The sequence below is a fragment of the Excalfactoria chinensis genome, chromosome 7 (genome assembly GCF_039878825.1).
Source record: "Excalfactoria chinensis isolate bCotChi1 chromosome 7, bCotChi1.hap2, whole genome shotgun sequence".
NCBI lineage: Eukaryota > Metazoa > Chordata > Aves > Galliformes > Phasianidae > Excalfactoria > Excalfactoria chinensis.
Window position 1 is genome coordinate 24,393,903 of NC_092831.1, and position 25,207 is coordinate 24,419,109.

Below are 25,207 nucleotides of genomic sequence, written 5' to 3' on the forward strand. Positions count from 1 at the left end.
GATGAGCATGTGATTCATTGATAAGTTTTCCAGGAAGCTACCAAAATAGCATTTTTGCAGAGATGTTTACAAAAGAGATGGCAGGTCCTTTTATCTAGTTAGGTTGCTAGCAGTATTCTGATGGCTGGGTCACATTGATCAGTTTGGTTTGTTTTAATAAGTATGGAATTATAGCAATTAAAATTCTGAGCACTGACTAGGATATGCATTAAGAAATTGAAACCACTTACTTGGCTGAATCCAACTGTGCATCAACCTGAAAGTGTTAGTGATTTCAGTGGAAAATATTTTTTAACTTCATCTGAAGTATAGACAGCAAGCTTCGATTTTTAAAGAAGCCTCTAACAAACATTTAATGAAATACAAGTACAGCACTTGCTTCAAGAGTGTATATGACATTTTTGTACTCCCTAACTAACAAATAGAGGATAGTTCTTTTATTTTTTTTTCCCTCTGAAGAAAGAGAGTTAAAAAAGCCACTGGAGATCTACCTGGATGTGTACACTTTAATGTTATGACTGTGCATTTGTAAAGTTTTATTGATTCCCAGTTCTTTTTTGTATGGTTATTTCATGTACATAGCACCCATAGTTTCTGCCAAAGGTAGAATTCAATTAAGCATATGTTATTTCTACACTGTGTGGTAAGGATGATATGGACAGCCTCCATGCATGTAGGCATTTTTAAAATTGGTCATTTCAAACTGAAATGAAAATTTGAAATAATGCTATGAAATTTAGCACTATTCATGTATACGTAGGCACAAAGCATGTAAGCATATACTGAACTAGCAGCTAGTTCTGCTTTGTATGGAGATACAGGGCTGACAAGGAGCAAGTGTCCAGCTTGGCTTAAGGCCAAACGAAGATCATGTGTGAACTGTTATGGTCAGTGTTCTGACTTCTTTGATATGTATCATCTTCTGAGAGATGTTCTCCAGCATCCCCTCTCAACCCTTACCCCAAGTTTAACAAACATCCAGGAGATACATGTGGGGTTCTGGTTTTGTTCTGTTTCTCCCATGTTCGTTTCTGGAAGTTGTTGCTCTCTATAGCTGATGGTCAGATACAGGACTGCTTATGATGATTTAGTAGTATCTGAGTATCTGTTATTAGGATTGTGTTTGCCTATTTTTTGAAATGATTCTGTTTCTTACATGAGAGGGAAAATAAGCATTATGTAGGCTTCTGTGGGGATACTAGTGGCTGAAAATAATAGAGGTGTGAGGTACACAGCAAGCGGTAATTGTGATTGAAAAAGTTCACTTTCACAGATACTTGTTTTTGGTGTGTATGTTCCTTTGTCTTCCATCACCTGCTATATACTGTTGGAAGATTTGGCTTTTGCTTCTCAGCAGGAGTTGCAGGAATGCTTTGGCTGCAATTCAGTGTGGTCATGTTCACTACAAGAATAGAACTGTTTCATTAACCTTGACATGCAAAACATTTTTCTTTATATTAGCTGACTTGATAACATTCCAATTGTAGTAATAAAAAGCAGTGTGTGTAATGACTTGATATAGTTATTTTTTTTAACATATGAATGTAACAATAACATTTGGCATTCTAGGATAACTTGCTTGTTCGTTTGGCTTCTTTTGGGAAGGTAGTGTTGCTTTAGCATTGCTTTCTTTGTTGTTGAAATCTCCTTTGAGTTAGTTTACATTTTTTACTGTTCAGTGGTTAAATAAAGGAATGTATGGCTGTGAAAGAGGGAACAGAGAAGGGAAGAAGTTCTAGGGCTGTCTTTTCTGCAGCAAAATAAGAAAGAACAGGAAGTGTCTTTTGATTTGTAAATAATGTCGTTGAATGTCTTTACTGTTTAATTCTTTAATTAGAACTTTAAAGAACTTTAATTCTTTCTTTCTGACAAAATTCATATATGCCAACTAAATGAATCCGATTTTACAGTGAGCATTGTGTGGCTACATGGTGAATATCATAAAATATACAGAGAAGCACTTGGCATTCACAATTTAAAATATTTAATCAAAGAAAACTGCAGCAAGAACACACTTAGGTGTGCAGTTTGACACTGCAGTGTAGTACTGAAGCCAGAGGCAACACCAGGTCTGTCAGAGCTGTTCTTCTAAGGATAAATTGCTCGGGAGAGCAGGTGGTATCAGCGAAGTATTACAGTGCTTCGAGTTTTGTCATGTAATTGTGAGACAGGAGATGAAAGATGACAGCAGAGCTGTTGTTACACACTGAACAAACGTGCTTTTTAGACAATTCATTTTCAAATTTGAACAAAAAATAAATTGTGTTTGTGAAGAGAACTACATCTAGGCTTAATTCAGGTGACAGTTTTCTTCCATGTCTCTGATAGTACTATTTCCTTTGGGCCTTCAGTGGACGTATTAGACAAAGTAGGAAGAACTGCACAGATCATTTTAAGTAGGTTAATATAAGTTTCTGCTTTTCTGTAGCTTGATGTTGTGTATTGCAAAATATCAAAGAGAAGTTTATGGTCCAATTCTGCTTTTCAGGTGTCCTTAGCTGCTGCATAGATGACAAAGCTGCAGTCAAGTTACAAATGGCTTAGCTGTTATTTTCCCAAGTTAACCATTTTCTTACTTTTTTTTTTCCCCTTTTTGATACAGTTTTCAGTTTAAGTAAGCAACCTTGTTTACTGTTTTGCCCTTTATTTAGTTCCTACATGCAGGAAGAATTTTCAAATTATTTTTATTCGTGTTCTGATTTTAGTCAGTGCCACATTTGACATCATTTGAAGTCTTTGAAACTCAAGGCAGATGACTTACAAATACACATATAGACCTACTCACATTTGCTTATAGGAAATGTTGAGAACAGTAACTGCAAAAGTTCCAGATTAAGGAAGGATTCCACCTTGTAGTCTTTTCAAAATTGGACAAGAATATGAGTTTTGTCCCAGGGTTAGGGAAAAAAAAAAAGATGGCAAGAAAAATCAGTTGTTAGTATATGCAGGTGGCACAGCCCGGTGTGTCTACTTTATCAGGCATATGTGCTTCTGACCTTTGATATGATGGGTGTACAATGCTTCCATGAGATGTCCATGTAAAAGGAATATAAAATTAAGTTGTTTATTGGAAAATTTATTGAAGATTAAGAATTTATTGGTAGCATAGGGAGTTCTGCTTAGAAATAGGATTTATTTGATGTGACCTGTGGTGATTATTTTCTGGGACACCTTCCAACTGTTTGTACTGCTTTTAGTACCTTGTGTAACTGTACTGTATACATTAGTAATGCAACACAAGTGATGTAGGGGTAAGCCATGCGTATGGATGCTGGCATAACCCATTTGTGAGGCAAAATTGCCATTGCAAACTGATTTATTGCTAGCCTCAGACTCTTAACTGTAGTCATGACTGCTGTAACATTGCACTGTCTTGTTACTGTCTGTGATTTTTTCTCCTTTAAAGTTATTGGTATGTTTTAATTAGCAGCATTTTAATATGGTTTAGAGTAGATATCATAACCATTGTTTATACATCAATCTGTCAGGATTGAAGCTTGAACAACCAGAAGAAAAAATAATTTTTCAGTTTTACGCAGTTCTAGTTAGCCTGTTTGCAAGCATCTCTCTATTAATATTATCTGCTAATATGAACTATTTATTAAACATTTGGGTCTCTATGTTTTTCTTCCTTCTGATTAACATATAATAGTGTATTGAAGTCCCTAAGAAGGACCTGCAAGGAAAGGAATGTAACCTTGTCATGTTTGGTGGAAAACAGAGAACAAAACCACTTTGCCGTGTGAGGTGGTTGTTTCTTTTATCAAGCATGGTTACATCATAGGCACAGTGAGAACTGCTCTGAGGCTTTTACTTTTTAAGCACTTGCTAAACTGAGAAATAAAACCTAAAGAATCTGATGACATGAAGCACTTTTTATGAACATGCATTGCTACTTGAAATGACTCATAAGATGGTTGAGATTGGAAGGGAGCTCTGGAGGCCATCCAGTCCAACGCACCTGCTCAAGGTAAAGCCACATGGAGCTGCTTGCTTAGGACCATTTCCAGATGACTTTTGAATGTCTGCAAGGATGGAACCTCCAGTCTGTCTGGACAGCCTTTTCCAGTTCTCAGTTACCCTCACAATAAAATAAAACAAACAAATAACAACAATGGAAAAAACCCTCTTCCAATGTTCAGACAGGATCTCCTGCATTTCAGTTTTTGTCCATTGCCTCTTAGTCAGTGAAGGCAAATGCCAAATCCGGCACCTCAGAATAAGCTGTGTAGCAGTACATGTGAGGAGCTGACAGCCTGGAAAGCAGATTTGCTCAAAAGGACCTGGGAGTTCTGGTAAACAACAAGTAGACCATTAGTCAGCAATGTTTGCTTGTGAGAAGGAAGGTCAACAGCCATCTTGCATGACATTAGGAGGATCACAAGCTGGTTGAAGGATGTGATCTTTCCCCTCTATTCAGCCACGCTTAGACACATATACAGTTGTGTGTTCAATTCTGAGGCTCTTAGTACAAGAGACAGACATAATTATGGGTCCTGCAGAGGTTAAAGAACTGGAGCATCTATTGCATGAGAAGAGCTGAGGTGGAAAGCTCAGAGCAGAATCTTATCAGTGTGGGGAGAAGGCAGTTTTTTTGACACCACACTTAACACATAAATATGTAATATGTAAGCTAAGGATTAAAGTGTTTGGATTTTTTTGAGTTAAATGGTGATACAGAGAAGAAATAGACTGAAAAAAAAATGAGGTCATATTAATCGAGCTGTCTCATTTAGAAGAGTGACATCTGTTTAAATTCTGGCACTCTCTTTGCTTTATTTCTAGGTTATGGCTGAGCTGAGGATCTTATGCAGCTTCTATGAAATAACCTATAGATATTTGTGCTGATGAGTACCTCAGATGAAATGAGCATGTCCTAAGAGATTTGGAATAAGAACCAGTCTACAGAAGGGAACCAATGCCAGATTTGTTTGTGTCTGGGTAGCTTGATGGCTGTCAATTACTCTGTCTCTAAACCAAAGCCATCTTTCTACCAAAGCAATAAAGGGTCAGTGCACAATCTGACTACAGAATGCAATTTCCAAAGAAGTGAACTGTAAAGAGACTCATGAATTTTGATCGCAGGATCTTGGAGAGCATCTCTGGTGAGTTGGGGAAATAATTCTGGTACAAATCTTGAATGTTTAATTAATGTTAATGTTTTATAGATTGCCAACCTGAAAACAGCCTTGCATTTCACATTGATAATTACTGGCATTTCTTCTATTGGAAGTTATTGTAGATAGCCTTCAGCCTTCATCTTTAGTGGGCATGTTCAAATGATAATAATTATATACCTTTGATATGCAGTATTTAGCAACCTAATGCTTTGGGTGGGTTTTTTTTCTTTTTTTGGTTTGGTTTGGTTGTTGTTTTGTTTTGTTTTTTGCAATAATATTGAAGGGGAGGAAAAGCAGGAAGAACAAATTTCTTGTTCAGAATTTTTAGATACTGTATTTACATAAATTGTGATTCCAGATGGGTGATAACAGAATTGTATACTTAAGTTACCTGATTTCAAGGCAGTATTCGGTTGCTATTTGTAGACACTTTATTAAAACTTATATTAACTGGCAAACAAAAGCATAAATGGAAGAAACAGGAAAAAAATGAATTTCCTTCAGGAAAGGGAACTATAACCATGCTAAAGCCAATGAAATCTTACAAAATTAATTGGGAAAATGTAGGTCTCTGTTTTAATTCAATAAGCAGGAAAAGATAGAAACTGAAACTCATTACACATACTGTATTGAAGAAGTCAGAGGGAGCCATGGATAAAACTGCTTTGCAGGAAGTTTTGCAGTAACTCGGGGGAATGTGGGCCTTGCAAATACTGTAATATCAATTAAGTATTAAGTCAATATGCATTCTGGTCATTTGTTCAGTACAGAATAATTCTTTTCAAATCTACTGAAGATTTATAAAAGTATAATAAGTAGAATCAGTACTACTATTGCATTTACTAAACAGCATAAACACGGCATATCTTACAGTCCTGTTCTTTACTGGCATTTAATCATTTTTAGATGTCTGCTCCACTGAGGACCTTCCTGAGGTAGAGCTGGTGAGCATGCTAGAAGAACAGTTGCCAGATTACAAATTACGAGTGGACTCTCTGTATCTTTATGAAAATCAAGACTGGATTCAGTCTCCGACCCGCCGTGGTCATCTTCCTGATGTCTCTTCTCCAGTTCATGATGAGGACACCTTCCGTTACTTGAGTGAGTATATCTGGGCCTAAAGCTGTTGTTTGTTTTGACATTTATTTAAGAGAAAAATGTAATTGTAAACTGATTAATGTTAAAAGTGTAATGTTCAAATTTGAACATTTTAGCACAAGTGGAACAAAAAGCTGAGTTCTGAGGAGGTGATTTTATTATGACTGCCATTCTTAGAGCTGAGCTAGCATGTCACATGGCTCCCTGATCATTGGGTTTCCTTTAGAAGCAAGATCAGAAACATGATGAGGGAGAACCTAAAATTGTGCTAGATTACATGAAATATAAGAGGTACAGCATATGCAGCAGTTCTGTTTTCAGGAACATTAATGATGCTGTGATTTTTTTTAAATTTTTTTATTTTTTTTTTTAATGATGTTTGCCCTGATGTATTTTGTCAGTGTTGCTTTTAAGATGCTGTTAGTTGTTTCTTCTGGGGGTATAAATTGTGTGAAAGCCAGGTAGGTCAGTACTAGATCTGACAATAATAACTAATTTTTTGGAACCAGTCAGTTGTGATTACAGCAGTTCTTAAAGCTAGCACATCATGAAGAAGAAGGTGGATCAGATCATGTGGAGAAACCATTAATGTGTTAAAAATCAAATGGTGTAAAAAGGTTGCAGGAGAAAAACAAACAAACAAAAAACCAACCCCAAATACTTACTTGTCTGTAATTTCAAGTGTTCATGTAAAAAGAGGAAAACATTCTGAGTGCTTTTAGATAAATATACCCTCTTTGAACAAGGGGAAATGGCTTCAAGCTCAAAGGGAGTAGACTGAATATAAGGAAAAAGTCTTTTACAGTGAGGGTGGTGAAGCACTGGAACAGGTCACCCAGAGATGTGGTTGATGCCCCATCCCTGGAGACTTTCAAGGTGAAGCTGGATCAGACCCTGGGCAACCTGATCTAGCTGTGCATGCCCCTGTTCACTGCAGGGGAGCTGGACTAGATGGCCTTAAAAGATCCCTGCCAACTCTTAAGGATTCTGTGATTCTGCAAATGGTTAAGTCCTGTTTATTCCATATGTTAGAAGGAATCACCTGGGGGAATGAACTTAGTATTTGGATTACTGTTTCTCTGTAATGATTACCTCTTCCACATACTTGCCACCTCTGAACAGAGATTTTTTGTTGTTTGTGCTTTCAGCCTCCACCCAGGGTGTATAGCAAATGATTAAATAAAAGTAACACATTGCCTTTTGCAAATACAGTATTCCATGATTTAAAGCAATCTTGTTATCAGTTGGACTTTCATTCTTGGAATTTTTCTAGTTGTGGAAAGTATACTGAAAGCCTCTTAATGATTATTGCTCAGCCTGTTTCTGATAATAATACTGCAAACACAAATGAAGTTTGACTCGAATGTACACTTTTATAGTTCACTTGACGTGATTGTGTGTAGTCAGTGGGGTGTGTACTATCCTCGAAGTTTTATTTATAAAGAGGTGGGATCAAAGTCTGACAGTGCTGGTAGCAACTTGACATCATATGTGTGTCTGGTCAATGCATGTATCCCCAGTCAGTGAGAGGCAGGGGTGTCAAGTCGTGTTGTTTTGCTATCAAAATATTACAGAAACTGCTGTCTTCCTCCTTCACCCAGCAAAAGTTCCTTTTAGCTATAGAGATGTGTTCTGTGAAAATAGTGAGCTGCTTGTGTGAATTCTTTGGAACAGCTGCCATAGTTTTTCTTGGCATTCTCAAAAGTGCTCAATAACACTGACTGTAAATTCTGTCTCAGACTGGATCTTTTGAATGAGTCTATCTTAAAATTTTGCATTCTAGGATTATGTAGACACTTCTGTATGCAGTATTCAAGTGTGGTTACCCAACCTGGTTGGGAAATTCAGCACATTAATTTAAAACATTGTAGTTAGATTTAACATACAGGATTAACTCTGTCATTTATTTCAGCAGGTAGCAAGAGAATAAGAGGGAATGGTTTTAAACTAAAAGAGGGTGGTTTTAGGCTAAATTTTAGGAGGAAATTCTTTACTTAGAGAGTGGTGAAGTGCTGGAGCATGCTGCAAAGAGAACCTGTGGATGCTCCATCCCTCGAGGTGTTCAAGGTCAGACTGGGCTCTGAACAGCCTGATCTGATTGGTAGCAACCCTGCCCATGGCAGGGTATTGGAACTGGACCCAAGCCATTCTACCATAATGATTTAAGTACACTACTGAAACTGCCAAGTCATATAAATTCAAGATAAATACAGCTTATGTTTCTCTGAGAAACTGTCCAAAGAGCAGTCATCGTATGAGACGTTTTGAGCCTAATAACTTACAGGAAGGTACTGGGATGGTCCCAGGCAGACAGGAACACAAATCGGAATCTAGTTACAATCGCATCCAAATTACTTGTTAGCTGAGGTTTTCATCTTTCTTACAATTGACTGAAGTTGGGAGTGCAGTGATCGTAGTCTTAAAACATAAGTGGGGATTTTAATGGGTATATCTCTCCCTCCCTCTATATGTGTATCAAAACATTGTAGAAGCTTTTTCCTAAAAAGAATGGTGAAGTTATGATTTGATTCATTTTGTAGTCAATATCTAAGGGAAAAAAAAAAAAAAGCAAAATGCTATTTACTTTGCTAGAACTCCTCCTCTCTTTATGGCTGCAGCCGCCAGCTATTTGAAGGTTGATCCAGTGACTGGGTGAGTTCCTACTGACACTCACCTAGTTTCCAGTGAAGTGGAAGAATGCTCTCTTTGAGACAGAGGAGTATTTTCTGCTTCAACTGTGGTAGCCAAAGAAACCTGGAATTAGAAAGTGTCTGTTCTTAGCATTACTTCATATATGTGAATAAAGGGACATGGCACAACATAACAAGAATATTAACCAAAATGAAGAGTTGTTTGCAGCCTTCACGTGGCGAGGTGAGTGGACAGTTATGTGTGCTCATAAGAGACTGGTAAAACATACCTATGTGTAATTTTGATTCTGTACTGAAGGAAATTAACAAAGGTTGCATGGAGATGAATTTCAAAGCTATTAATTTTGAGATTTCATTTACCAGAGAGGATAGATATCTTTGTTTCTGGGAACCTATGTATCCAAGTAACCCTGTATGGTACTTAGCATGTATCTTTATTAAGTTGATTTAACGATGGGTAGAAACTGCCACTTGAAGTCCTCTGGTGGGAACACCTAACCACAGGAGAGCTGGAAGTAATATTCTGCCTATAAGGGCTGATAGTTATTTTTGTGTGCAGTTGAATTTTCAAAATATTAATAAGCAAGGTAAGTGCCTTCTTGGCAAACAGTGTGGAAGTGACACAGTAAAACTGTCCACCAAAATGCATGTTTTGCCACAGGTAAGTACTTTACATTTTGCGAAGCTAGTTTTCTATTTTCACCTCACCTTAAAATTGAATTAGTAAATATCGATGCTTGACATTCAAAGCTTGTTAATATTTGGATATAGTGTGTTGGTTTTTCATTCTTACTAATCTACTTGGTAAGATGTGTTTGATTTGTTCAGTAAATCGTACTCTTCTATATTGCTCTTTCTGTTCTTTAAAGATAATGCAAGTTTCTTCATATGCTAAAATGCAACTTTTTTTCTGAAGAACAAACTTAGTGTTACGTTATTTGAGGTTAATTATGTGCATTACCTTTGTAAAGGATATACATAGCTTACATAACATACATTAGTAAAATTACTGTGCTTTTCAGTGTAGCTCCATCGTTTCATAACTGTATCAGCAGCCCTCAATAAGGACTTAGACAAAAACACTCAGAACCAATACTATGACATACTTGGAGTATGAATCAGATTTAAACAAGGCATAAAATTACCAGAAGTAGATTTAGACCAAATGCCATCATAATCTAATTTCATGATGCAGTGGTGATGGAATTAGTTTTAAAACAGGTTAATTTACACCTTCAGCTGAAGCAGACACTTCCATACTTATTCATTTTATATTACTGCATTTTTTTGCTTTCTTGATCATTATTCAATAAGTGAAAATAGCAAATTTCTGTTTAAAAGGCATAAACATCCTTCACCTGTAAGTAAGATATATAATTCTAGTTTTGAAAAGAATCATATTTAAATGGTTTCTTAAAAGTTCCACAGAAGTTTTAGAAATGAAAAAAGGTACACTTTACACATCTCTTTATTTTTTGTGTGGTGGAGGATATATGTCAATAACTATTCCATTTGCTGTGGTTGCTTACTAAACCCCACAATACCACTCTCTCACTTGCTCTCGTCAAAAGAATGGGTGAAAAAACATGATGGAAGAAAAGGGACTTGGGTTGAGATAAGGGCGGTGTAATTAAAGGGAAAAAACAAACAAACAAAAAAAACACAACAGCAACAACAAACCTAAGCCCAGCAGGCAAAAGAAACATGGGGAAAAAATAACAGTGATCTGCTTCCCATCAGCAAACAACTTTCAGCCATGTCTTGGAAAGCAGAGTTTCAGTACATGTATTGATTGCTCAGGAAAACAGTTTCATAACAGAAGTTCCCCCTTCTCCTTCCATTTCCTCAGTTTTTGTTTGTTTGTTTGTCTTTCTGAGCATGGCATCATACAGTACAGATTTTCCCTTTGGATAGTTCCGGACAGCTGCCCTGGTGGTGTCCCCTCCCCACCTCTTTACCACCTCTTGCCTCCTGGGCTTTTTTCAGAGGGAAAAGTCTTAACGCTGTGCCAGCACCATTTAGCAATAGGCAATAACAATGATCAGTGCTGTTCTAGCTACAAGTGCAAAGCACGGCAGTGTATGGTCTGCTGTGGGGAAAGTCAACTCCATCCCAGCCAGCAGACTATTGCCTTAAGTTTTAATTCTTTTTCTTCTTTTTCTTTCTTCTGTCTTTCATTTTCTGTTACTATAGCTCTTATTGAACTTCCTCCCTCCTCCTTGTCTGGATCTTACAAATTTTCACAAGGTAATTAAGATTTTTCTTACTAACATCTTTTGTTTCCCTATCCTAGAACAGGATAGGGGTTTACACTTTAGCACTGCATTTTTTCTCATGTTCTTCATGCCCTAAAGTCCCGTTTTTCAAGTTCTGTTTGTTCTGAATGAAGTCTTCAAGTGTTTTCAGCTGTATTTGGATATGAATTACTCTCCCTTTCTCCCCAGCCTGGTGGATGATTTAATAGTTTAGCTATATTGAAAAAGTTGATCTAAAAATTCTTCACCATTTTCTAATTTTACAGTGTATGCAAGCACCTCAGCTTCTAGCTAATATTGCTGAGCTGCAAGTACTCAATATCTCATTAGATCAGTCTCTCATATAAGTTTCATATTTATGCAGTTAAAATACATTTTCATAAGTCTCTGCTAGTTTCCTCAACTGATTCTATGTTTCTGCTGTGTTTTTGTTCTCTGTGTTCCCTGCAGTCCTCTTTTAAATTAAGGTCCTTCAGTAAGTGTGGTTTTTTGTCTTGTCAGTTCTAGGTACAGATAATGTGGAGCAGAAAACCTACAGTGATGCTGATATGGTCAAACATCTGCTAGCTGAGGTATGTTCACCTTTGTAATGCTGTGTTAATATATTTGAGGACATGTATTTGAAGAGATTATTCAGCTACCGGGAATCCTGATTCAGTTGTCTTCATGAGCTGCTTATCAAACACATGGGTCATGAGAAGCTGCCTAGTCAATTGTATCATCTCAGAAACAGAATTTAGCTAAACTATGGATGGATGCCTCACAGGTGCTGGCAAGTAACAAGGAATAAGCAGCTTCCTTCTTGGCTTTTACCTTCTCATCACTGTTCCATTTATGCAATCTGTTCTGGAGAAGTTGTTACTTGAAAGACAACAGAACTAGGCATATGTGAATTCTTAGAATGATACAACTAGAGCCCACAACCTTATCGAAACTATACCTAGGTTAGGTGCTGTCCTCCTGTTACTGAAAATGACTATGCAAGAGAAACACAGTTAGGGATGCATTCTGGATCAAAATGAAGTATTAATTAATTAATTTATTTATTTAAATAATGTTGCAGAACCAATGCATGTGAGAGTGAGAGAGCATCTCAAAGTGGTGATGCATTAAACAGTATCTAGGAAAATCAAAATTACTGCAAATTCACTCTCTGTCTGATCAAAAGTAGACATTCATTCTCTTTTTATGTGCAGAAAGATCGGGACCTGGAACTGGCAGCACGAATTGGACAAGCTCTGCTTAAGCGAAACCATCTGTTGACAGAAAAGAATGAAGCGTTAGAAGAACAGTTAGGACAAACTCTAGATCAAGTGAGCAATTTTTTTCTTTTTTTTTTATTATTTGTATGATGATAGAAACAGGATTAATAGAAATATATTATTTCATTGTGAACACAAGATTGCTGCTTTGAAACTATGTAGTGTACATAGAAATTGTTCTCCTCATTGTCACAGTTCAGTCAACTTTCTTGGGCCAAGGATTTATTATGTAGTCTGCACATGGTAGTTAAAGAAAAACTGTGAGGATGTTAGGAGCTATTTATGATATACTTATAGCAAAACTGCATTTTTAAAGTGTTTGTTTTGACCATCAGTCTAATATATTGATTTTAAACTAAGAATATAATAATATAAGTAAAAATAAACTATGTAGTTGACATCTGTTGTGAAGTTTTACATTGCAACTTCTGAAGAGAAGAAACAGTCAGAAAATGATTTGACTAAATGGAGTGTGTCCACTTAAATATAAAATAAAATTAAAAAAAAAAAACCAAAAACATGAAGAGAATTCTGTTCTATACCTTCATTCTTCATTCAGTTTTTTCCTTTAAGTGCTTCTTACTTATTTAATCTTTTTTTGATTATTCTTGCTTTTTTAAAAAAAATAAAATAAAAAAAGTTAACCTAGAAGGTATCCCATGTTTTGTTTCGTATTTTTTTAATCTTTGGGGACAATACATGTAGGCTGAGTGACAGTGAAATTATTTCAGCTGCTATTATGCTGGTAATAAATACATACGATCAGCTGTAGGCCAGCATAAGCTTATTTATCCACACAAAAATACCAATATGCAAAATGGAATTTGTCTTAACTTGAGATTTGCCTTATCTCTTCTTATTCTTTGTCCTACAATTCATTTACTATATGGACTGGAGGGGGCCGTTCTGTACACATACACAGATATCTACTGGTTCTTTTCTTCAGGAAGTTGCAGTGCAGAAAAATAGTTATAAGCAAAAAGATACTAGCTTGTTCATTGAGATATAACAAGGCAGCTGGAAAATTATTTCAAAGTGAATTGTCCTAAAGAAAAAAAAAAAGTAAGCTGTGTTGTCCATTCCTGTATTACCTTACATTTTCAGCCTCCCTTACAGTGCTCGAACTATGATTTTGTGAACTTCCTCTTGGATAAACAGGACCTGGATCTTGTATGCAAATATAAATAAATCGATGGTGACCTGTGAGCAGTTTTTAATCTCATTTTAGAGTAGAGTAGAGCAGTGATATTCCAAGAATTTAGAGGCTGCATAAATAATACACTGTAATAGTGTTTATCTAAACGGTAGCTCACAAGCTGGTAATCTTGTTTCGTGTTAGGTTAATCAGCTCCAGCATGAACTGTCAAAGAAGGATGACCTGCTTCGTATTGTTTCAATTGCTTCTGAGGAAAGTGAAACAGATTCTAGCTGTTCCACACCACTTCGTTTCAATGAGTCTTTCAGCATATCACAAGGTCTCTTGCAGCTGGATATCTTGCAAGATAAACTCAGGGAGTTGGAGGAAGAGAACCTTGCTCTCCGATCAAAGGTATAACTGAGTTTTAGTATGTACTATGTATGCTGGATACGAGATAAATCAGAACTGTTTAAAAATTCAGCATCTGGGCTTCTCTTTAAACATATAAGTTTTGTTTCACTGGATACGCATCATATTCAACCACATTTCCTCCACTCTCCACATCTTTCTGTTTTCTTCACTACTGTTAATGTTCAAAGACCTCTACTCCTTTCACAGTGCCTTTATGTTATATGTGAATCTTTGTGAGCACCCAGCTGAAGAATGTGGATGTATCAGACCCTTGAGTTTTTGTGACCTTTCTGGTGTAAATCTGACTGCAATTAGTAGCAGTATTTTGGAAATTCCTTTGTGTTGAGATTACATTTTAGTTCGATATTGAGGGTTAAATAAACAAATAAATCCTTATGAAGACAAAGAGAGGGCAGTTCTTCACTTGCAGCAGTGTCCAAACTAAAATTTGTAGTATTAACTCATGTATATGTAAACTGAAATGGGAAAACTAATATATATATATATTTTTTAAGGCCTGCCATCTGAAGACAGAAACCATTACGTATGAGGAGAAGGAACAGCAGTTAGTCAATGACTGTGTCAGAGAGCTCCGTGAGTATCCAAGTTGTATCTTGCAATAGCAAAACAGTACTTGAACACCTGCTGCCTAAACTTACTTTTATTCATCCCTGAATTAAAATACGAGCTTCAGTAATTTCTGCCAGTTATGTGAGTTTTACTCTTTTACCAAGTGTAAACATCTTTTGTTCTGTATTCCATGAAGCTTCATTGTGGTATTCAACTTCAGCACCAAACCTCATATTCATAAACCTAAACTGAAAACTACAGACACAGGAAAATAGATAAATTTAAACTGGCCAGTGTTTTGATGTGTCTGGACCAGTTGTTCAAATTCGTTTTGAGGAGTACTTACTTGCAGAGAATTGCAGCTATTCTGATATTTTGGTGTTTTTGTTTTTTATTTTGATGGTTGTATAATTTTATTTTATTTTTTAATTGGTACTCATTTTATATGATCTGATTCTTTTGTGCATAATAAGCCCATATTTTAAGTTTGCTTTTTTATTTTTGTATGCACTACCGTTAAGAAGGCTGGCTGCCTGTTTCTTCTTCTTTAAGATAACCATGAAACAATATGAATTGGTACTTAGCTAGTTGTTAATTTACTGTTTTGTCTGCAGAGGCTTATTAGCATCTACTTGCAAAGGATATTTATTGGAACCTCTCCTATTTTCCTTGAGTGAGAATTTCCATGAGTTCTGTTTTGTCTAACTTCATGGCATGTGCAAGCTTACTAGCCATTTTAGGCTCACAGAATCTTCTTCCACAGAATGCCTACTCTGCAGCTTTAAAATTTGAATTTTCTGTAAAGTGATCCTAACTATGAGATCAAATGCCTACAGGCCCTTGGACAGGATTTTATCCTGTAGCAAACCTGTGAGATAGAATAATCACTATCAGTTAAAGATAATTTACATTGCTTTAAGAGATAAGTATTTAGGAATTCTAGAGAATCATTTTTCTAACTCAAATTCCATTAAGACTGATGAATATTTTTTTTAAAGAAATAAGACATTTTTTGCTCTAAGATTATGCTTCTAAATCTGTAGTCCGACCTTTTATGTAATATAGATCATACTTTTTGTACGCTTGCCCTGAATGCATAGCAAAAAGCTATCTGTATAAAATACTTCAGCCTTTTGAGGTGCTTTGGCACTTTTCTTTAGGAAGTGTTCAAAGAAAATGAAAATAACCACTGCAATTGTGTGCAGTGGGTCTTTGGGGAGCAGATAGTGATTAGAATAAGAAGATAGATTAAGAGGTGTATGCTGTATTGAGAAAGTGTGGAACCAGTCTTTGCTCACAGAAAATGGTAGTTAATAACAAGATCAACTCAGAGCCTGCTTTCTTCAGCATATTCCAATAAATCTGGTCTTGATTACAGGTCCTTGTGTCACTTGAAATAATTTGTAGCAGCTTGTCTTGGTTATGTTAGTGTCATTAATCCTATCTTTGCTATGTGTATCAGTTTCTGAATACTCAATTTTCAGCATGTTATACCTACATTTGTGGTTAACTTTTTCCTCTTCCTTTTTATTCCTTAAAGCCCTTGATTGAGTTGCTTTTATATTTTGTAGGTCAAACAAATGCTCAGATTTCCAGAATAACAGAGGAGTTGTCAGAGAAGAGCGAGGAGGTGGTTCGCTACCAGGAAGAGATTTCATCCCTTTTGTCTCAGATTGTTGATCTTCAGCATAAACTCAAAGAAGTAAGGGAGTGCTGATGAAGTGTGCGTGCATGGGTGCATTCGCATGCAAGCAGACATGTGTGCTTGCAGTGGGTGAAAACAATCGTGGGAGGAGGGTGGGTGTTGGCTGTGACTGTTTCAGGAAAGTATGGTAGAGGATCTGCTCTCTCAAGGAAATCAGCTAAGAAAATAATAGACACCTTTTTTGTGCTTTCAGCATGTGATTGAGAAGGAAGAGCTGAAACTTCACTTACAAGCCTCCAAAGATGCTCAGAGACAACTTACAGCTGAGGTACTTAAAGTGAACATGTACATTTGTGTGTGTGACAGAATACAAGAGCAATAAAACTAAATGATAACAAGAACTTTCTTCTTTTTAATTATTATTTATTTATTTTAAAATAATTTATTTATTCATTCCTTTTTCATTATAGTAGGAGCCAAATGGTCAGAGGAAAAGAGTAATTGCTTTTAGTTAAGTCTGCACAAATTCTTTTGTTGTTCATAGGAGTCTGAAAGGCAAAGAGGGTCTTCTGAGTAGATAGATTTTCCTTAGTTGTTATGAAAAAGGGTGCTTTAGTATGAATATTACTGGTTACATCAACAGTGCTGTAGCTCACTGTAGCTTAAGGTAATTCTCGATCTTCTTTTGCATTTGTAGTTATGGTATTTGCAGTTTTTTTTATGTACTTTGGTTTTAATTCTGTACTCCCTTGAGTCTTAATTTGGACTTTGTCCCTCACCACTGAAATTGGTGTGTTATGCTGAGTGTAATCATAGAATCACTGAATGGTATGCATTGGAAGGGATCTTTAAGATCATTTCATTCCACCCCCCCTGCTATTGGCAGAGATACCGCCACTAGACCAGATTGCTCATAGCCCCCCATCCAGCCTGGCCTTGAGCGGGCCTCCACAACCTCACTGAACAACCAGTGAAGAGCTTCTTTCTAATTTCTTATCTAAATTTACCCTCCTCCAGTTTAAAACTATTTCCTCTCATCCTTCTGCTATCTGCCCTTATAAGAGTACCTTTCTAGCTTTCCTGTAGGCCCCTTCCAGGTACCAGAAGGCCTCTATAAGGTTCCCATGAAGCCTTGTCTTCTCCAGGCTGAGGATACCTAAATCTCTCAACCTGCCCCTGAAGAAGAAGTGTTCCAACCCTCTGGTCATCTTCATGGCCCTCATCTGGACCCATTCCTAGAACTCCATGTTTTTCTTGTGTCTATTATTGCTTTCAATTTTAGTTGTTAGCATGTGCTGTGTAATGGTAGAAATGTGGTACTGAATCCATTCCATCTGTACAAGTAACTCAGTTTCACCTTGTCTTTTTGTTTTGCTTCTCTTTAAGCTTAATGGTATCATGTAATCTTTTCTCTTTCAGTTACATGAGTTGCAAGACCGGAATGCAGAGTGTCTGGGAATGTTGCATGAATCTCAAGAAGAAGTGAAGTTGCTGCGTAGCAGAGCCAGCTCCGTTGCTTGTCTCTGCCACCCTCAGGCATGTGGAGCATTTCCTGTGGTAACAAATACTGCTGTTACAGTGTATACCTGCTGGCACAAATGGCCTGGAGTAAACAGCTATTACAGGCACTGCAGCAGGAACCATTTTGATATAGACAAAGGAGCTGAGGTTTTTCATTTTTTTAAGGTGTACACTTCTGAGAATTTCATATTTATTAAATTAACCATTTGCTTGCTATTTTACGATATTAGGATGGCTTTTCCTTTTTATTTGACTTTTATTTTAAGTACAGGAATTGATATGTTCAGTTGTGCTAGTATATTGTTAAGTTTTATAACTTGAAGATATTAAAGAAACAAACCTTTTTTTTAAGAGTTCAAAAAACATTTTTTTCCTTTAAGTAACTTATGATGTACCTTTATGTCCTTATCTCCTTATCTTGGGAAATTAAATGCTTAATTTAAAGCATAATCAGAAATGTGTTAGACTCACTGCTGAAGATAACTAAACCAATGGAAAAGAGAAAATGATAAAAGCATTTATTTTCTTCTCCTTAGTATCAGGAATATTCTGATCAGTGTATCACAAACTTCTGGGCCGTGCTGGGAATTTGTCAGTTTTTGATTGGTCATTCTGCTTATACAGAAACCCACATGTATGTTTTGATCTTTTAAGAAGTGCTCTTACCAAGTGTAGCTTAACTTAAGAAACCAAGATTACCAAGCAAGTAGATTTTGGTAATGAAAGCTGAACAGTTTTATGTATGTGTTATTATGGTGTAAAACTTATTTCTCCCTCCCTTCAGACACTAGAAGGTCTATGCATTACACTCCGTGTGAAACATAACAATGAGAAAAAAAATTGAAAATGTTCAAGTATTTTGAAAAATGTTTTCTGCTAAAATTATTGTATTTAATTTGCCAACTCTTCTGCTTCTCTTTTTTCTTCTAGGATTCCCTTGCAGCAGAAATTGAAGGGACAATGCGGAAGGAATTGAGTCAGGTTGATGAATCTCTCCTATCCAAGCAAAAGTATGTTTTTATATATCTTTGTGACATTTCAGCACTTTTCCATGTGTTTATATTAGATAAGGTGAACTGAGTTCTAGAAATCTGTGTGAACTTTCATTCTACAGTATGTTTTCTAGATAGCTTTTTTTTAAAAAAAAAAAAAAAAAAAAAGATTTTATTAGCTAGTAGACTTTTCAGCTTTGAAACATATTATTCTTAATTGGTTCCAGGAAGAAGCTGGAAATTTGCTAGAATAATGTTATCTCATTCTTCAGTTTCTGAGATTTTTGATGCCGATTCTCTGACAGGCAGCACTAGTTTTATCACTTTGACTACTTATAGAAAAATTATTTGCCTAATGATACTATAGCTTAAACACTGATAACAATTTCTAAAGTCTGGACATTTATTCCTGAAGACCACACTTCTGAGCAAGAGTTTAAAAGAGAAACTCCTAAAATTTCTCAGATGGTTATCAGTAGACAGTTTTGTCCTTCCAGGTTGAAGTAAGCTATTATCCTAATATTAAAATAGGAGTGTCTTAGGTAATTCTGTTCTTCTGGGCTTAAATTTTTTTAGTCAGATTTCTGTAGTCTTTGGCAAATTAGTTGTGCAAAGCTTTATTATCCTTTTAGAAATGCTTCTGAAACCCACATTTGTTTCCTTGTTTTTTTTCCTGCAGGAGTCAGCAGAAACGAGTATTTGACACTGTCAGGGTCGCTAATGTTACTCGTGGCCGCTCTTCTTCTTTTCCTGCTCCATTACCAATCCCTGGATCTAATAGGTCAAGTGTTGTTATGACAGCAAAGCCTTTTCAGTCTGGATTACAGATGGAAGGCCATGCACAGATGACCCAGAGGAGCAGCTCTGAGAGGAATTTGAAGTAGGAAACAGGCTATCATTGTCTTTCTAAACTGATTTACTTAAAACTAATTCCACACTGTACCCTTGCTATGTAAGAGAAAAATATTTAATTTAATGGTCTTCATATCTGTTACTATTTCTTGTTTCTCACAGAGGCAGACATAAGCCTGGGCAGCCAGGAACTCCTGGAGACAATGACTTAGTCACAGCTCTGCACAGGCTCTCCCTCCGTCACCAGAACTATCTGAGTGAGAAACAGTTCTTTGAGGAAGAATGGGAGCGAAAAATGAATTTGCTGACTGAGCAGAACGAAGGGGCTAGTGGCTGTAGTACACCAGCAGAAAGTTGTTTTTCCTTGGGTACAAACTCAGAATTCAGTGATCTCTCTGCCAGCTCCAGTAACCTCCGTGTCCTTCTACCAGAAAAACTGCAAATCGTCAAGCCCATCGAAGGTAAGCAGATGATCTTCTTCTTCTATCATCAGAAAAGGATCTGATATTAATTTGCCAACTAACTCATGTGTATAGACAGACATGATAATAGGGAAAAAATATCACTTTGTATTTTGCTTTCTTACATGGTGCTAAGATTTAGGCATTTTCTGGCTGTTGGCATTGTCACCCAAGTGCACTGTCTGCTTCAGCAACAGCACCAGTTGGCTGAAATTGTTGTGATCAAACTTTCTTGTAACTTGATGTAATAGTAGGTATTGGCTCTGAAACCATTCTCTTTTGTCACACCAGGATCTCAGACCCTGTTTCACTGGCAGCAGCTTGCTCGACCCAACCTAGGCACCATACTTGACCCAAGACCAGGTGTTGTTACAAAAGGTTTTACCCCTCTGACTGATGATTCTGTGCACCGTATCTCTGACTTGGAGGAGGATGATGAAGAAGGGGGAGGAGGTATAACATTTCAAGTGCAGCAATCCTTCCCGGAGAAAAAGAAGTCTGCAGTGGCAGAACCAGAGTCAGGGATTTTCTTGTCACCTATTACTTCAGTAGCAGTACCAGTCATTGGTAAGAAGCACAGTTACTGACTTTTTCCTCATTTTGTATGCTGATTTCTGAGGTTTTAACCCACACTAAATGCCTTGATCATTTTAGCTGTTTACAAACTGCCCGTCTTCCGCATTCAAGTCTGCAGTAAATTTGTTAAGGAGAAATTTTCAATTTCATCTACGTGTTACAAAATACAGTGCTGGGAGTTGTAGGTGATGTTTGTCTTCCATGTCAGTTTTTTAATTAGGTGGTACAACACTGCTGGAAAATTTACCTGAGATAAGATTAAATCTGAGTAACTATATGCTAAGCAGTTATCTTATAAAACAATTGAAGATGACCAATATCTTCCATGTAATTATCAAAAATATGCTACTTGTGTTAGTAAAAGGTATAAAACTTAAATTCTGTGGAAAACAGTGCCTCACAAAGGTGAGGATGAATATCCTAATGTTAAATTTGTATTACATTAAATTAAATTACCTATTACAAACGCTGATCTTATTTTTGCCAAAATACAAATTCCTAAGGAAGGCTGTTGTCAGAGAATGGGAAAAACATCCCTGCTTTCTCTTGGCGCATGGGCTTCATCACTGTCTATGTGCTGAGCTCTCTGATTGCAGTGTGGGATTTCAGACTGCAATTTCTTATCAGGAGTCCACTTTTTGTTAGGTTTCATTTTAGTTTAGAAATATATCTCCAATAACTTAGTTCTCTGCAGAATTCTATACTAAAGTAATTCAAAGCACTAGTTCAAATATGACTTAATACACGTGGTACAGTTTCTTCCAGTTCTCTTCATCTTCAGAGCATTTTATAAAGGCTAGATAGAAGCTTGTACCTTCTTTTCTGATTCAAGTTGGATGTCCATATTTCTTGTACTGCTAGTTAGCTTCTGTGGTTATTGATGTTACTGACATTTGAAAAGCATAATTTCAGCTCATCTTAAATAGGAAAAAACATAAAGCCAGAAAGTAAGTGGATTTTAAAATAAACTAATGGTAGTATCTTTTTCTCAACTGAAATAGCTGACTTTGAGACAACAATGTCTTTGCTGTCTTTTAAAAAAGCTAAAAATTATCAGTGATAACACCATCTTAAACATTGCTTTCATTAATCATGATCAGTCTCTGTTTTTAACCTCATGGTATGTAAATTCTCCACATTGCAGCATCAAATCCTGGCAAGTGTCTGTCTTCAACAAATTCCACATTTACTTTTACTACCTGTAGAATCCTTCACCCATCTGATGTCACCCAAGTTACTCCCAGGTATGATGACTGCTGACATGCTACGAATTGCTGCATAGAATTAGATGGTTGCATTCTTGCTGTTGGTATACCGACAAGTTTTAAAAAAAAAAACAAAAAACAAAAAACAAGATAGTTAGGCAACACATAAAATCATATTCATTACAGGGGTTGGAATTACAAAGGGGAAACTTGAAATTCTCTAGAATAAAACAAGAGATTTATTTATTTATTTATTTAGTTGTCCTTTTTTAAAAAAACTAAGTTATTGCTTAGTGTTGTAACAACTTGTTTTTGTTTCCTTTCTACATGTTCAGACATTAAAAATTGTATATGAAAGATAAATGGTTTGGTACTTACATCAAAACCTCTTTGTCAACTGGTACCTTCTAGATGTCTTGCAGAACACTAATAGTAAATCCACTAAAGCTGAAACTGTCAAAAACAGCAAGTTTACTTTTCCTTGAGCATTTCATATACTAAAAGGCAAATGTAGAGCCAAGCAACTCTTAATGCATATATCCATGCATCTTCTCTGTTTCTCTTTTGTTTCAGCTCTACATCTGCCCCATTTTCACTTGGAAATAGTGGGAACAGCATTGGAAACCATGTAGTGAGCACTCCAGCAATGTCTTACAGGTTTAGTATTGGAGAATTTCTCACCAACAGAGGAGACTCAACTACCACCCTCAGCAGTACCAGCAGTCTGGCTCAACTTTTGCAAGAACGAGGCATCTCTGCCAAGGTTTATGATAGCCCCCTGTTAGATAAACTGCCTCTGCTACAGCCCCCTCGTACAGTACCCATTCCTTCTACTCCGCCCAATTCTCCTTCACATTCACCTTGTCCCTCCCCTCCACCATTTGAGTCTCGAGTGCATCACTCAGAAAATTTCCTGGCTTCAAGACCAGCAGAAACATTCTTGCAGGAAATGTATGGCCTAAAGCCCTCCCGTAACGCTCCAGATGTAGGCCAGCTGAAAATGAACCTGGTGGACAGGCTGAAGAGGCTGGGTATTGCCAGGGTTGTCAAGCCCCCTGATACGCAGGACCACAAGAAGAATCAGGGGGCAGAGGTTAGCTTGCAGAGGCCAGATTCAGCTGTGTTTTTAAATGCGGGTAGCAACTTAATGGCAGGACTGAGAAGAAATCAGAGTCTTCCAGCCATGATTGGAGCATTAGGGGCCCCAGTCTGCACACAGTCAACAAAAATGAATATCCTAAAGGAGGACTGATTGCTCTGGACATTGGTGTAGTAAATAATTTAAGAGGGATAAACATCCAGTATGGAAATGGCTAGGTGTGTTACAGAAGAGTTGGAGAAGGCATGTGCATGTGGAAAGAGGGGGGAGAGAGAAGTGATGGGATCAAGAAGAAAAGAACACTGCTTGAGTCTGGGGAAGGAGGCTTTTGTGGAAGACAAGAAAGAAGAAACCAAAGCTTAGTTTTAATATTCCTCTAGCATCTGTCTTAGTTTAAGTAAAAGACCCACTGTAGACATTTTCAGTATTTTAACCTTTTAAACTGTACTTGTAGAACTGTCTTGCAGGTGCTGTTCTATTTTTTCTACCATATGACTGTAGTATTTATAATTTGTTAGCAGTCAGGCTGTATCATTTGAATATGATGTTAAGACAATAATCAGTCTGACCAGCATCATTTGTCCAGGTTCTTCTCTGTAGCAAATATAAAAACTTGGAACTACTTTAATTCTAGTATTTTCTAGCTCAGAAACTACTCTTTTGAACTCCCCATGTTGAGAAGCAGAGGTGAAAACCTTTAATTTGATATTTGAGCACAAAAGTGAATGATCAGGATTTGTTTTTTTGAAAGAGTGCAATTGTGCTAGTGAGTTACTCACAGAAGTTAATTTCTTTCTAGAGCTTCTGAAGCACACAGTGGAAAGTGCAATGAACGAGAACTAAGGAGCATAAAAGTATGTATTAGGGTGAAAATTCCAAGCTAAGAAAACTTTTTTTTTTTTTCTTCCCCACTTACAAAGAAAAATCTCAGTATTGCAAAAGGAAATAAAAACTAGGTGCTTGGTTCAGAATTTGTTTTCATTTGGCATAAGCAGAGAGCATTTGCCTAAATGCTTCAGAAATCACTAATCTGGATCTTGACAGGTAGACATTCTGTATATTGGAGAGTTTGGCAGCAACATCATGCCTTTTGTTCAGATATTCTTGATTTTAGGAAGGATTTTGTTAGATTTCATTAACATCAAAATTTATTGTTCTGTATTCAGAGAATGGAAGATGAAAGCTAGTGTTCTTTGTAGCATTTTTTGAATGCAGATCAATTTGGCCTGTGTTAAAATTGTGTTTGAATGATGAAAAGTGGCTCTCACCTTTATTCTGAATTATCACTTTTTTCTCAAAAGAGAGCACTATTGGAGAAATCTGGTTTCAGAGTGGCATTCAGCAAAGTAGTATTGCTTGCCCTGCTTTTTGAATTCCTTCCTGAACAAGCTTCTAGTCTTAACTGCATAATCTACAATAGATTTGTCCTCCATTTCTGGGGGGAATAGATCTTTGCAAGTGATCAGAATGGAAACAGGTTCTTAAATCTGTTCATTATTATTATTTTTCAGTGTACCTAACATATTTCAATGATTTTCAAGTTTGGATACAATTAGTTAGAACAGCCAGTGTTTACCTTGGCTGTTAGGGTATATGTGGGGCATAGCTGGCATCTTTCTGGATGCGTGGTGTGAAGCACTGGCATAATTACACTGATTTGCATTTGGCATATGGCACATCCACACCCTTGTTGCTGCAGGATTGAGTGGAGTAGGGCAGGAAAAGAAAGCTTCTTAAACTGATTTATAACGTGGCCTTTCTGCTTTTACAGCCCTATGGATCTCATGATGACTCTTATAGAGCAGTCTTTTTTTGTAAAAGGATAAGGATTAACCACTTCAAACTTGCACAGGGACTCTCAGCAGAAACTTGTCTGTCAGCAGCGCACAGAAATATTCAGGAACTCCTGGAGCTGCCTTTTGCTCTCTAAGAATCTTATGAAAGGTGAATTTTATTTGAAATACTATATACGGGTTAATTTGTTTTTTAAATAAAAAATATTTAATTCCTTCATGTAAATATTTATGTTTGTACTTCCTTAACTGTGCACTGGGCCTTACCTAGCTACATAAGGTAAGAATGAAAGAGCTGGAGGGAAATATTCTTGCTCTCCAGTGAACTAAGGAATGACTTGACAAAAGGTTAGATAGTTTGGTATAAACAGGGAAGTATATAATGTGTCAGAAGTCTGTCTATTTTATGCACGCTTACTATAGGAATGCATCTAAGAGACAGATAATTTTTAATGGCATTTCACTGCGTTTCTAACTAGCTTCCTTATCTAACTCCAGCCTTGTGATCATTGTGTGTGTTTTCAGCAGAAAAAAGGGAAATAAATTAATTCCAAATTC

General features: G+C 36.7%; 1 protein-coding gene across 4 annotated transcripts in view; it reads left to right on the forward strand.

The window, feature by feature from the left end:
* TRAK2 (trafficking kinesin protein 2) overlaps positions 1-25,207 on the forward strand; it is a 39,943-nt gene extending 14,736 nt beyond the window's left edge. For 3 of the 4 annotated variants that reach the window (XM_072341348.1, XM_072341350.1, XM_072341347.1), the window contains 15 exons: positions 4,786-5,105; positions 6,027-6,221; positions 11,626-11,696; positions 12,321-12,437; positions 13,726-13,935; positions 14,451-14,529; positions 16,077-16,207; positions 16,404-16,478; positions 17,570-17,686; positions 18,602-18,681; positions 19,343-19,543; positions 19,678-19,976; positions 20,268-20,543; positions 21,697-21,796; positions 22,331-25,207. In XM_072341348.1, coding sequence (XP_072197449.1) covers positions 5,069-5,105; positions 6,027-6,221; positions 11,626-11,696; positions 12,321-12,437; positions 13,726-13,935; positions 14,451-14,529; positions 16,077-16,207; positions 16,404-16,478; positions 17,570-17,686; positions 18,602-18,681; positions 19,343-19,543; positions 19,678-19,976; positions 20,268-20,543; positions 21,697-21,796; positions 22,331-23,009 — 2,667 coding nt within the window. In that variant the 5' untranslated portion in view covers positions 4,786-5,068 and the 3' untranslated portion in view covers positions 23,010-25,207. Of the gene's footprint in view, positions 1-4,785; positions 5,106-6,026; positions 6,222-11,062; positions 11,117-11,625; positions 11,697-12,320; positions 12,438-13,725; positions 13,936-14,450; positions 14,530-16,076; positions 16,208-16,403; positions 16,479-17,569; positions 17,687-18,601; positions 18,682-19,342; positions 19,544-19,677; positions 19,977-20,267; positions 20,544-21,696; positions 21,797-22,330 lie in introns of all 4 variants that reach the window. The other variant, XM_072341346.1, reaches the window with a different exon arrangement.